This window comes from Pteropus medius, unplaced genomic scaffold, assembly GCF_902729225.1.
Source record: "Pteropus medius unplaced genomic scaffold, Ma_sr-lr_union100, whole genome shotgun sequence".
In the NCBI taxonomy this organism is placed as follows: domain Eukaryota; kingdom Metazoa; phylum Chordata; class Mammalia; order Chiroptera; family Pteropodidae; genus Pteropus; species Pteropus medius.
Window position 1 is genome coordinate 7,909,872 of NW_024346062.1, and position 14,632 is coordinate 7,924,503.

Below are 14,632 nucleotides of genomic sequence, written 5' to 3' on the forward strand. Positions count from 1 at the left end.
AATATATAACCTTGTTTTATGTGTGTTTCTGTTTAAAAATGCCTTATTTAATATATATTGTTGATTATTAAATTGAAGGTGAAAAGCGCTGTAATATATGCCTGAACAAAGCTTATCTAATAATTGTAATCAGAAGTATTATATTTTCCTGGGTTCTGTGAATATTTGTAGCCTTCTTGCATTTAGGAACACCAGACAGCACTTCAGCACTATGCTTGGGGGCCATTTTAAATAGTGAAGTCACCAACTAAAAACAAAACTATGAAAAACGTGGCACTAAACAGACAATACAAAGGACACCTGTTTACAATATTAGAGGTGAAACAATAAAGTCTCAGCTGGGAAAATGGGTATAGGGCCATTCAAATTTTTCACCACTCTGTATACATCTATGAACCACCTCTACGAACAACCTCGAACGCGCAAGTATGGATTTTGTGGTATTTTAATAAATTTTATAAGTAAACATTAGCAAGAGGGCAAATAACAAATACAGAATCCACAAATGATGGGAATTGAGTACCTAACATTTAGAAGAACACTTAAGCCATAACTTATTTTATAAAGACTAAAATTAGTTTAGCTTTGAGAAATACTAAGTAATCAGTGAAAAGAACTCTCAGCATAAGAAACATACATGGCTTTACCTTTAAAGCCCTATAATAATAAAATATTTAAGACCCTTACATTTTCTAGGAGGCATTTTCTTTTCAAATGTACTCGCACTTGTTAATCTTATTTAGTGGACCTATTTTTCTGAAGTAGATTTCATTTATTATTACACTTCTTATCAGACAACTCAGGTCATCTTCATTACTAATTATTTATTCAAAGTTGGAATTCAAGGATGCTGGGTGATTTTAGGGCCAATTCTAATCTGTTACTCATCTGTCCATCCATCATTTATGGAGCCCACAATAGTGAAGAACTCCGCTAGGTAATGGAGAGATAGAATCACACACAAAAAAAGCCTATGTCCCTGCTCTCTTGATGCTTATATTTCAGTTGGGGCAGAATTTAACCTGTAAAAATACGATAAAAAATCATAAATTGGATACCGTGCAAAAGAACCAAAAAAGTGGTATGAATGAGAGACATAAGCTTTAGGTATTAGGTTAGGAAAACTCTTTGAAATGACATTTACTCAGCAATCTAAAGGATGAGAAGAACAGTGGGGAAGAGTGTTCCACATGGAGAACACCATGTCCAAAAGCACAAAAGCATGAAAGAACATAGACCACTGCAGTGACCAAAAGGCCAAAGAGGCAGTAGCACCATGTGCAAAAAGAAATATATGAGGGAGGCTGAAGAGATAAGAAGAGATTATACAAAATCTCCTGGGTGATAGTATGGAGTTTAGATTTTGTGCTAAAGTAATTGTCTTAAAACAAGAGAAAGAACATGCGTTACATTTAAAGATCTCTTTTGCTGCTCTGTGAATTAAAGGGAGGCAAGACCAGCAGGGAGATCATTGATCAACAGGTCTTGCTGATGGACTTAAAGGTAGGGAGTGAAAAAAAGTAAGGAATTGGGGATGACGTCTACATTTCCAATCTGAAGAAGATGGTACATTTTCCGAGAGAGTAGAGACAGAAGAAATCAAGAATTTAAACATGCTGAGTTTTTAAGTACCTATAAGACATTAAGTGAAAATATCAAGAGGCAACTATATGTTAGAATCTACAACTCAGAGGTAACTTGAGGTCATTACATAATTGTGGTATTTAAATCTATAAGAATTAATAAGATCTCCTAAGAAGAAAATGGTAGAAAGCTAAATAGTTAATAAGGAAGTAAGGAAGCCATTTATGAAACAATGCATGTAACAAATTTGGCTATAAAGGAAAACAGGGAAATAAGTCAAAAACTAAGGAATGAATATGAGAGGGGCTTTTTTTTTTTTTAATGGAGGAAGAGAGACAACTGGGGTTATGACTTTTCTTTTTGTTGTTACCTTCAATGCAAGAGCCTTTTCAAAAGAATGTATGTGCTGACAGGAATAATCCAACAGAAATGAAGCAAATAATAATACATAAGAGAAGAAATGGCCAAAGAAGCGAAGTCTGAGTGGTTAGAGGGAACTGGGTACAGAGCACAAGGGCAGGAAGTGGGCCCTGACTAAAAAGGATAATTCCTTTACAGGTTAAAATTAAAATACATAAACTTAAAAAAAAAAAATGAAGGGTTGCATGTGTGGCTAGGGTTGGAGTTTAGCGGTGTGAAGATGAGAGTAATGGACTCTGGTTTCAAGACTTTAGAGTGAGGCTGAAGCAGGGACACGTAACATTTGAAGAAAAAGAATTTGAGTTGAAAAAGTTGAGCTGAAGCAAACAAAGACTTCCAGGCAGCATGGAGTGGCCATCTAAGGTCTGAGATCATGAACTCAAAACCTAGAAGTACAGTTGCACAGTTTTTTTTTCAATAGTTTAGTACTTTGTATACAGTTTGATCCCATACGACATGGTTCCCATCTTCTACATACTTTAAGTTCTGGTCTCAATTTTTAGTCTTTTATACTTTTAGTTAATATGTCTAATTCAGAAAAATGATTTCAATCTGCCTATAACTGTTGCATTATGCCTAATATGACCTTGGAAGACAGATACAAAAGTTTACCTTTAGATTCTGTGTAGCAGTTCATAATGGTTACCAAAATACAATTAGAGAAAAATGCTTTATGTTAATGTGTTTAAGCAAAAGGAACATAATGTAAAATTGCACATACAATATAATCACAACCATGAGGAAAAATATGAATAGAAAAGATTAGAAGGAAATACAATGAAATTTACGCACTGATTATCTTTCACTGATGAGAATACAGTCCATTACCTCTTATTTTTCCTTTTTCTCAATTTGCCATGGTTTTCTACATCATAGATATGTATTGTTTTTGTAATAGGAAAAACAAATAAGTAAATAAAGAGTAAGTATTAACGGGATGTCACTAAAAAACTGAACCTCTTACATTTAAGTGTATTGATTTCAGTGTATTTTATGACATTTACCTTGGTTATTCAGTGGCTTTTTTCACTTATGTTCAGATTGTCAGTAGTATCTCAGGTAATAAAGCCAACCTAGTGTTATACACCATAAAATAACTGAAATAATTTTTCAATGACTTTCTTGTATAAACCTCTTATATAATAGCACTGAAAAAACTATGTATCAGAAAATATAGAATGTATTGACCCAAACTGTTAAAAAATTTAAGCAGCAGTTTCATTTAAAGCAAATCACTTTAAAAGTTGTCAGAAGAAAACATTTCAGAAGTTTTAAATGGAAATATGAATATGAACAAATACAGAAAAACTCAGTACTGAGAGCAAGCTAAAAAGTTTTAATACATAAACAGTAATATAAAACTCTATTTCAGAATATAAAACATAGGTCACTAAAGATAGCTTTAGTCTCCATTCTAAATCTCTATAATTCTGACAAAAAGAAAAAAAACTTAATAGAAAACAAATACCACTTAAAACTTGAAAACCTTTCAGTACAAGTAGCTAAAATACTGTCTGTTATACATATACAGGCTTCTGTTAATTACTGAAAATTTTAATAGAATATCATGACATTCTGAAACTGGAAGTTAAAACAGCTAACGCAAGGACAGCGAGGACTCAGGCATTCCATAAGGGTAGTAGCTGAAGGTTTATATCTTTCCCTTAGATCATAGGTCCCACCTACTGTGCATTTGAATAGTATGGTTCTCTCACTAAAAGAAACTTGCAGATTCATGAAACAGGCAACATGCAAATGAGAATAGGCAAAAAGAATTAGAACAATTGAATATGAAGGTGCTGTTACACCTTCTGTACCCAATATTAGAAGAGGCAAAATCAGAATAAATCTGACCATAACGTATTTTCAATGAGGGACATATGAAGGGAATTAGCAGACCAAAGTGAGAGTCTAGGGAGGCAAAGGGGTAGAGAAAAATGGGTAAGGTTTGAGCTGAACAATCAGGAAAATAGAAAGCAGGTTCAGCAAGGAAGCTATTACGGAGAAAAAGCAAAATCCTACTTCTCATGCAAACCCCACTATTCAAATGTACAAAGAATGTAACCTATCACTTACCTCTCCATGAAAAGAGGGGCCAAGCAAACTTCAAAACAAAAAGGAACTTTAATTACAATAGAAAGTAGAGAATACTTTGGCTACAAATCAGTGATATGCTGGACATGATAAAGAACTAACTTTAGGCGATCTGAGCAACTGTTGAAACAAGTGTTTGTTAGGGAAAGCAGTACACACAAAAAAGGTACAGAAACACCAACTTCCCACTTTTCTTCTCTTTGGGGGATGGAAGAAGAAATAGGGCAACCCAAGAGAACTAGATTCTTCACAGCTGAACTCACCAGTTATGGACAGATGAGTTCTTGCTACGTAAGCTCTTATTAAAGCAGGAATTCTCCTTCAACAAAATGTGATAAAAAGGCATGTAAAAAAAAGGATAACTAGTAATATTTTCTAGAAAACAAATATTTTTCTATTAAAAGAACTGGGAGAAAGAAATACGAAATATACTTTGTAATGCAGAATAAATTTAATCTCAAATGGTGAGGCGAGAGTTATAATTTGAACAGTAAATGGTATTTCTTAAAACTCTACTTCATACTTAGCATGCTTCTGGTAATCAAGATCAATGTTGATGTGCCTTTTACTTTAATTTAGAATAAAAGGTGGCTATCAGTCATAGAGAAGCCATTAAAATACAGTAAGTAAAAAGAAACCATATACTATTTATATCCTGAAGGGCATCTCCTAAAAGACTAGTAAGTATAGCTAGGGGGGAAAAAAGGTAGAGAAAAGAAAATCTTAAATAAATTACTCTGGAAACTGCCAAGAAGTCAGAGTGGTTGTAGAAAAGTTTGCCTCCACCAAATTCAAAACTCTGTTCAAGTATGTCAGTTTTAGGACATGGTCTGGAGTGGATGAGCAGCCAAAAATCAACTAGACTTCCAGGGTAAGAGGCCTAGATTTGTTTCATTTTTCAGTATGTGAACATGACTAAAGTTACAACTTGTTCTCTCATTTGTAAAAATAGAGACAATATCACTTAGACACTTATCAATCCTGTTTTTACTTCCTAGGTAAAATGAAACTACATGTCCCAGTCTCCCTTGCACGGTAGCCTGAACTAGTCACAGGGCACTAGCCTTTATGTGGGTAGAAATGATACATCTACTTCTAAGCTTGGCGCCTAGAATCTCCTGATAGATCTGCAGCACCGCACCCCCTCCCCCTGTTTACTAGCCAAGGTCACAGAGAACTCCAAGGTAGAAGAATGAACAGAGTAGCCACTAGGCGAAAGAAGCCTAGAATCCATAAGTCACCACTTGAAGGATAGTTGAATCCTTGAAACACCATTTTGTGAAGGATCTACCTGCAGAGCTGCCCAATCCCTCTCTGATTCCATTTGACCCTCAATCCAGTCTGAAGAAACTTAATGAGAACTTTTATTAAAGTCAGACACGGAGATTTCTGTCATAACATACCCCAATGCATCTCCTCTCCTACTTAGCTCAGCGTATACAGATCCAAATGAGATAGCAGAAATAAAAACCCTATCAGGATGAAGTTTTATAACATTGTAAAGGTAGTATTAAACCAGGCTAAAGACTATACTGTTAAAAAAAAAAAATAGAGCTACAATATTAATGGCAGTATATAAATGTTATTTAACAAGGGCCAGAAAATGAGTCAACTTTTTTATAATGAAAAATCACCAGGCTGCTAATTTATAAGCAAAAATTGCTTACTCCTTCAAGGTATTTATCTCTTCAGAAAAATGGCAGGCTTACTCTAAGTCAATATAACAGAATCAGTTACCACTTCAAACCCTCTATTCCCAAAAGAGACAGAGAGGTTGATGAGAACTATGGACAGAAATTAATTTATATGGTACAAAAAGAGAAGCCATAACTTTTAAGAAAAATATTAATACTTATTCACAATTTGAAGATATGATACTAGTGGAATAAATATTAAGAAAATAATACAGAAACTAAAAAAATGTTTCTTCTCCCAGAGTCATGATTATTAACCTATCATGGTATCTACACCTATTCACTTGAATAGTTCTATTCAATATGGTCACTTTCAAGCCAGCTTACGCTATTAAAAATTTAAAAAGTCCTCATGAGCTCCAAATCTTAAATTACTTTAAGCATTTTATAGATGAAAGAATGCCTTCAGATTTTTCTTTCTTCATCTCAGCAGCATCATTATGGTTTAAAGTGCAAACTGTCATTTCTAATCAATAAATGTTTACATGAGCAATATATATAGATTTTTTTTTTAGATTTTCTCAACATTAAAAGTTTCATTTCATATTACAAAATGGTTGGTAAAAATAATAATTATCCCAAAAGAGTAAAATCAATGATCATATTCAATAGAGTTAGGAATGTGGCTTTATGGTCTAAAAATTTCAGGATTAACATTAAAGAAAGGTAGATAATCTAAAAAACACAAAACAAAACAAAACAAAACAAAATGGGGGAAGAAATATAACTATAGCAGTAGAGTACTAGAAAATAGTACCCTTGGATCCTGATTTGGAATTCAAGAGAACATTAACACTAAATTTAATCTGTTTACAAAAGCAAATCAAGAATATCAAAAAATATAAATTTCATGTTTATTTTTAAAGGTTGGGCTCCCCCTCAAATTAGTTGTATGTACATTTATGAAACATATTTGTCAAAAACGTGAAAATTTTAAATACATTATCTGAATATTAATAAAAAGAGAATCAGGTTTTCAATCTCTGAAGTTTTAGTTTTTAGCTGTGAATGTTTTATAGAAACAAATGGAAAGCAAGTTATGTTAAGAAAATGGAAACTACCTATAGATAGACAAATGGGATAAGACTGTCAAGATCTTTACAAGTCAAAAGAGATCTAGAAGTCACACTGGAAACTTCTTATAAACAGAGTACACAAATGTACAATTCTCAAAAGAAAATAAGCTTCTTTAGTGTATTTTTATCTAGTTCATTAATTCAGATTCCATCTATTTAGAATTAATGACAATTTGCCCAGCTGATATTTATCCTTTCATGATCTATGGAAAAGGATTTTTGAAAAACATGTAAAACAAGTTTATATAGGACATGATCCTATATAGTTGAAAACTAGTTATAGATAATTGATTTTTCACCTATAAATAGCTCTGTCAGAGGCTTTCAACTTTACTATAACTTTAGTCATTATTTTGCTAATAAAATATACATTTTCAAACAGCTGTTTTCTCACACATTACATACACAAATATCAATGTTCAGAAAAAAATTTTAAGCAGTCTAAATAGTATATTTCTATATTTAAACACTGATATGGAAAAAATATAAAGCATACAGAAGAAGAATATAAATAATTAAAACTAGAAAATAAGTTTTATGGAGGAAATTTAAGCTTTGTGGATAGAATGGCCCTTAACTAAAAGTTTATTATTGTAGTATATGAAATCAATAGGAAGTTAAGAGCTATCGATTGTTTTCTAACTTCAAAAATCTGAACAAAAGAGACATACAAATCAATAACAGAATTTTATTATTTATTGAAGATGAATAATTGGAATAAAACTATAATCATGGCACCAAATCTACAACTTACCTTTTATAATTACACAGGATTTTGGCATGTATTTCTGTGTGCAGAGTTTTCCTGCTTTTGTCTTATTATGTCTCCTATATTTTTCTTTACTTTTATTTTTTTACTGTACAAATTTCAGCAAGATAAAGGGGTTTTTTATCTTTATGAAGGGGTTGGGATAGTAGTAAGCTATAGTGCAGTAGACAAAAGTAAAATCCTACAAAATAACTCTACCCCCTACTTACTAAATTAAAGTTTAAAATTATTTGCATTAAAACAAAGAACCCCTTAACTCATAATAAACTCTAAACCAAGTCACCAATAATAGCACACATTCTTTGAGTCATTTTTTTCCAACAATGGTGAAAATAGTTAAGCAATTCAATTTATAATTTATAATCTCATCCTCTTTTTGACCAACTTTTTAAAAAGGTAATAGAAAAGTTATGTGCTATTTTCAGTGGCCATGGACAAAAGAGGACAGAGAAGGGGGTGTACAGAATTCTTGGGCATGATCCTATTATCTTTGTGCTAAATAGATAAAAAAAAAAAAAAAAAAGAAAGAAAGAAAACTACTAATATCTCAAGAATAATAAGGAAGCTAGATATTTCTTATAGCATTCTTCTGTCATATTTTTAGAAAACAGGAATTAGTGCTTAACTCTCTATGAAGTTAACCAGCCTGGTAAACTAAACAGAGATTTGAAAGTGCCAGTCACAATCAGACTATCCTTGACTTACCTGCCATTACAGAGTAGCCATTGAGCAAGAGAATAGTGAGGTATAATTTTCTGCATGACACTGGCCATCACCATTGTAACGACCAACTGTATACCTATCACACCCTGTGTAAAAAAAAAAAAGAAACCAACAAGTTTAACAACGAATGAATTTAGGCATTGCAGACCACATAGGTTTAAACTTAAAACATGCAATCTCATTTTATAATCCCTTCTACAAGTTACCCAAGGTTAACATCCATGTGAACAAGTTAAATGAATTAGCATACACATTCAAAATCTACTCCCAAGAAATGCCTTCTATCATTTGAGTATCATAATGAAGTGAAAGTAGTGATTTTTTTCAGCCTTCTCCAAATTTACTCTATTCAACATACATAAAACACTAACTTGGCAAGCTTTAAAAGCAGTATGCCTATTTTTTAATTCTAGGGTGGTAGTGAATGATTAAAGAGTATTAATTATATTAAGTGTGATGGCAGAACTGTGATGGCCTGAAAGTCACTAGAAAAGAAATTTTAACTCATGCTGTTACCAACTTCCAATGGGTGGGCCTTCAACAATGTTCCAAAATCCCCTTAGTTTTTTCTCATCAATCCCTCCCTTCTTTGCCATAACAGCTAAAATTCAAACCTCCTCCTCCCTTCTCCCTCAAACTCTCCACTCAGTAGATGACACTCTTTACAGAGAAAATATGCACCATCATTGGGGAACTATCACTTGACACCAATGAGCTCACAATCACTTGTATCTACACTAGTCTTTTTACATATTCTCTAGAAATACAGCATTTCTATACAAAGCAAATCCCTACATTTGTGCTTTAGAGTTCCTCCCCTCTTTGATTTTCAGGAACCTCCATAACAGAAAAGCTTTCTTCCTATATCTTCTTTAATCTCTTCTCTAATTGAATCCTTCCAATCAGCATTGTAACATCTATAAGTCTCTTTCATCTTTCTAAAAAATAACAATAATTTTCCCTTACCCTACAGCTCTCCTCCCTCCTCATATTAATGGCCACTTTTCAAAAGACTTGTTCTCACTGCTTCTATTTTCTCATAGTCTCAACGCAGTTCCCACCTGACTTCTGCCTTCAGCTCATTCCATTTAAACACCTACCAGCAAAATAACTTCATCTTGCCAAATTATATTTCCTTATCTTAAATCTCAGCAGTCTCCCACAAGGTCTACCACATCCATTGCTATATTCCCACTATGATGATCGATTCTTTATATTCCTCTTTGGTGGCTCTCCCTCTATCCAAGCAGTCCAAAAATAAGGTTGAATTCCTACCTCAAACGTCATATACCAAACAAGTACATAAAAAATATAAAATGTTTAAAATGAAGCACTATAGCATATGGTTTAAGAACATGGATTCTACCCAAACTACTTGGAATATAATCCACCATCTATTTGCTGTGTAACTTTAACAGATAATTTAAACATTCTGTACCTCTATTTTCTCTTCTATAAAATGAAGCTAATAATTTAACCTACCTAATTAAGGTATGGTTAAGAAATTGTGCCTGGTATAGAGTAAGAAGTCAATGAGTTAATACTATTTGTTGTTATTGTCATTGTTATCACTATCATTATAGGATAACATTTGTTTTTAATGTCCGGAACGAAGGCCTCTCAAAAAATATCAGCCTATGAGAAAAAAAAGACTAAAAAAGTAAATTGAAAAAAATCAAATTTCATAGATTTTAACAAACTGTTCAATTTGTTGTTCATCACTGTAATACATGTACTACTGTGGTGTGTGTGGGATGTCCATAGTGGGGGAGGTTTTGCTCACATGAGGACAGGGTTTTACAAGAACTCCTTATACTTTCTGATTTATTTTGCCGTGAACCTAAAACTGCTCTAAAAAATAAAATTATTAATTAAAAAAAAAATCAGATTTCTACATAGGGAAACAATACAATGTCAAAAGACTAAATAGGAAAAAGCATTTGTAACTCACATCATAAAGAGACATTTTACTTATTAGATTGTATATAGAGAGTTCTCATAAATCAATTAGCAAAAATCCAAATGCCTAATTAAAAAAGAGGAATAAGTATGTACAGACAGTTGTCAAAAAAAAAAGTGAGTAAAAAAGGCTCTTAAACAGGACTGTTTTTCAAATGTGTTTGAAATCTATCTCAACTGTGGTTTTACTGCGGATATTTTAATACCTTAAATTCTACCAGTTGGGTTAAGGCTCAGACACTTTTATATTCCCCTAACATCAAAGGTTACCTTTACCTTTTTTCTTTCACATTTCCTATCACTTGAATTTACTATCCCATTTTCTGTGTAGTTTGTGATAGAAGTTCTGCAATCTCCATACAATGAATGCCATTTACAAAGAATTCTTTCAGGCAGAACAAGGCCAAGAAATGTATTAGCAAGTATGTCAGAAAGTTGGTCTATTTGAGATTACAGACTAAAAAGCAAAAGATAATTTTTTAGTCAGGGAAAGTTCTGTAGACAAAGTGAACCTCAATCTAGCTTTGAAAGAAGTGACAGTATCATAGAATCAAGGTCATCTAGTACAATCTCTCACAAACATATATAATAATTTATTAGAGTGTAAATTCTAATAATAGCACAAATCATACCCTAGTCACATCTAATAAATGCTCCAGATATTAAATGGTGTTTCATGAAGACTAATCTGGAAGATATATATGACGGAATGTAAGAAACTGAGAAAGAGAGGGATCCTGCCAAAGTCTCCCCTTATCCCAAATCAATGTCTAATGAGAGTGTCGGTAGACCCACTACAGAAGATGTAAACCAAATGAAAGCAAAACAAAAACCAGTAAACTGTATTGACTAGAATTAGGAATGTCAACTAGGTTTCTGCAATAATCCAAACCAGAAACGAGAAGGGTTTAAATTACAGTGGTATCTCTGGTTTCAGAAGAGAAAAGGTTATAAAGATATTGTTGCAGAATTCAAAAATGGAGGCAGAGGAAGAATTAAAAAGACCAATGCTGAGAAAGGCAAACACCATAGCATAGCTGGCAAATTATCAGTGTTGTAGTTAATGTTTGACTAAAAAATGTTCAATGCAGAAGTATAACTTCACTCCATTCCTTTACTATGCCATTTTTATCTTTTTAAATAAAGATGAAATACTTTCTCAAAATCTCATCTATGTACTGTGTTAAACATATTATTATATAACAGAAGCCTTCTTTCAATTTTCTAATAGAAGCCAATAAATCTTTTTCTAGAATGTATCTTCTGTTAGGGGACTATCTACATATGTGCTATTGAAAGAAAATGTCACTGCTCTCCCAATCAAGGAATCTACCTAATCTTTTAGAGAGGTAATTTTTAAATTATGTGGAAAATATTTCACCAAAGTTATTCCTTTTCATACTGATATAGTAAAGACTCCCTGGAACATATTTTCGAATTGGCAATCATATTATCAATTTAATACATCAATACTAAACTTAGATCAACTTTTGAGACATTACTATGCAACTGACAATTATAGTGAACATGCCACACATTAACATTTTAAAACATCAAATTATTAACTAAGAGACACAACTATCTGAAATTTAAAAACAAATTTTTAATAACCTAACTTCACTGCCCAACTTAACATCTATGTATGACAAGTTTACACAGAAGCAGAACTTTTGAAATGTTTGTCAAATTTTCTAAATATTTTTCTTTATTTTTAATTAAAAGAGAATGCTTAAATAAATATAACCATAAATAAACATAAATTTCATGAAAGAGAATTGTTACACTAGTCAGAGATGCAGTGAAGCTACAAAGCCCATCCTGGCTGAAGTCTCACACACACAACCATGTCGGCCATCAATTCAAGTAGCTATAATGGTTTTATTAACGCTTTTACTGATCACAGAGATGGTTTCATTTTGGACTCATTGCCACTAGACCCTGATTTTCTTCATAAAGAAACTGGAGAAATTCATTTATGGAATAGCTCATAAGGATCCAAGAAGGGTGAAATGCTGGGAGAACTTAGGCTTCAACCTTCCCCACATCTATTAACCCAAGGCCATGAAGAGCAAGAAAAAGTTATTTGCCTTTAGTCTCTAGAAGAATGATCATTTCAATTTCTGTCAGTACTCATTTCTAGGTAGTTTAAAAAAAAATTCTTATCAAGAAAAATTAAACAATTCTCCAAGAAATAAAATATATCAAACAACAATATTTTATCTTGCTTGTCAATACTGAAGACAAAATTCCCAAAACTTATATATATATAGGCTGCAATTTTAAAATTCTAACTTGGAATACTGTCTTCACAGGACATGGCATTTAGCTTTGTTTCATTAAACTAGCTCTCACTGACACTGCTTCAAAGGGGATGACAGCAGTTTTGAACCAGATACTAAAGGGCAAAATTAATGGGTTTACAATCTAACCTGAAGGTAATATGACACCTATAAAAAGTGATATGATCAGATTAGTATTCGAGAAGAATCTCTCTGGATATCGTGTAAAGAATGGATGAGGGATAGAGACCCCAGCAGCCCAAGCGAATTGCCCAGGTATGAAGAGGACCTGTACTAAAGGTAGGACCAGTACTGTAGGAAGTAGGGATGCGACCTATTTTACTTTGATGATAAAAGCTATAAACTGCTATATATTATGTGACAAATGAGTTAGGGTCTCAGGCAAACAATGTTAACAATTACTGTAAATCCAAATTATGTCACTACAGAAATTATATTTATAAATAAAAAAAGAAAAGAAAAATCTAATTAACAAATACAGGCTGTCTGCCTATCATGCATTCGATATCTTGCTGGCTGTTATCACGAACTTGACAAAAAATTTTAGAGTTTCACTTACTGTTATATCACAAATTTTTAACACAATGACATCCAGAACAGGTCAAGGCACATAGTAGGGCACTTTTTATTTGCTGAAGAATGGATGAATGAATGAATGAACGAATGGCATTACTGCAAAAGAATCTATCTTAACAGAACATGATAATCCAAGATTATATTAGGTAACGACAAATATATTGAGACAATATTGCAGCACAAAATTTCACAGTACCATGAACAAAGGGTTACAGAAATTCAAAAACTTGGATATGAAAGTTTCATAGCATAGATGAGACCTAAGGTGGAAACTGAAATTACATAGATGAAAGTTAAAAGAGAAGTCCAAGCTAAATGACAAATGTGAACATACAGTAACTATGGGACAGCAGAAAGCCTATCTCAACCAAAAAAGACTTTCTTATATGGTAAAGAACTGCAAGAAATTAGATGAAGACAACTTTAGATTGTTGAGATAAAACCAGAAGGACAGATTGTGCTGATGTGTTTTAAACAGCAGGGGTAGGAAGATGAAATTATGCAATAATATAATGCAAATAATATAAGGAAATAATAATATAAGGAAATAAATAATGCAATAATATAAGGAAAATCAGATAGCAATATGTTGATCCACTGAAGAGAAAACCTAAGACAAAGGCAGAAGCAGTTGAAACCAGGAAGGAAAAAACAAAGACCAAAGTACGTCAGAAGAAAATCTATCAAACTTTGAGTGTAGCTTGGAATAAAACTGAGGAATGTCTCAAATTTTATTTCAGAATATTTTAGTTTGGGTGACTGGCAGAACTCTAGAGCCACTGACAGGACAGTTGTAGACTGAAGGAAACTAATAAGCCTCAGAGAGACCTCAAAGACAAGATCTTGGCTACATCCTCAGCTTTTCAGAACATACAGAAAACATGTTTTGCTGATACAATCAATCTACATGAGACATTTTCTCAATTAATTTACAGTAAAACATAAACTACTGAGTGGATCGCATGTTCAAGTTCACAAAGTGTTCCATTCAATTACTGTCTTAATGATACAGTGGAAGTCAAATTATAAGCAGGCTGCTTGGTGAGTAATGATTTAGAATAAAAGGCAGCATTGAGAGGTATTAAATTTAGACAGTGTTGAAGTCTGAAGAAATATACAGAAGAGCCTTTTAAAGTGTAAAATACTCTTGACCCTAACTGGTTCTGGATAATTATATTCAATTCTGGCTATTTAAACTGTTTTTCTAGACTTTCGACTGATAAAACACTTTCCAATCAATACACTCTTTCTTTAGGAAAAAAAATTCTGCAAATTATTTTCTTTTGATATGTAAATACCATTGATTTGGCTACAATCTGGTCTACCTTAGGCCTTGGAACTAATCCACACTTAAATTCAAGGTGAGAGGACAACTCATTTCTTCCATCAGGTACTGATTCTATCGAACTTTTAAAGTGTTAACCACCCCCTCACTAC

At 32.8% G+C, this 14,632-nt stretch overlaps 1 protein-coding gene across 4 annotated transcripts in view; it reads right to left on the bottom strand.

Moving 5' to 3' along the window:
* The window catches only part of TMEM161B (transmembrane protein 161B), a 63,557-nt gene that overhangs the window by 37,372 nt on the left and 11,553 nt on the right, over nucleotides 1-14,632 (bottom strand). For 3 of the 4 annotated variants that reach the window (XM_039875021.1, XM_039875022.1, XM_039875025.1), the window contains one exon: nucleotides 8,343-8,446. The exons of the other annotated variant lie outside the window; for it this stretch is intronic. In XM_039875021.1, the coding sequence (XP_039730955.1) occupies nucleotides 8,343-8,446 (104 nt within the window). Of the gene's footprint in view, nucleotides 1-8,342; nucleotides 8,447-14,632 lie in introns of those variants that run through there. 4 annotated transcript variants of the gene reach the window in all.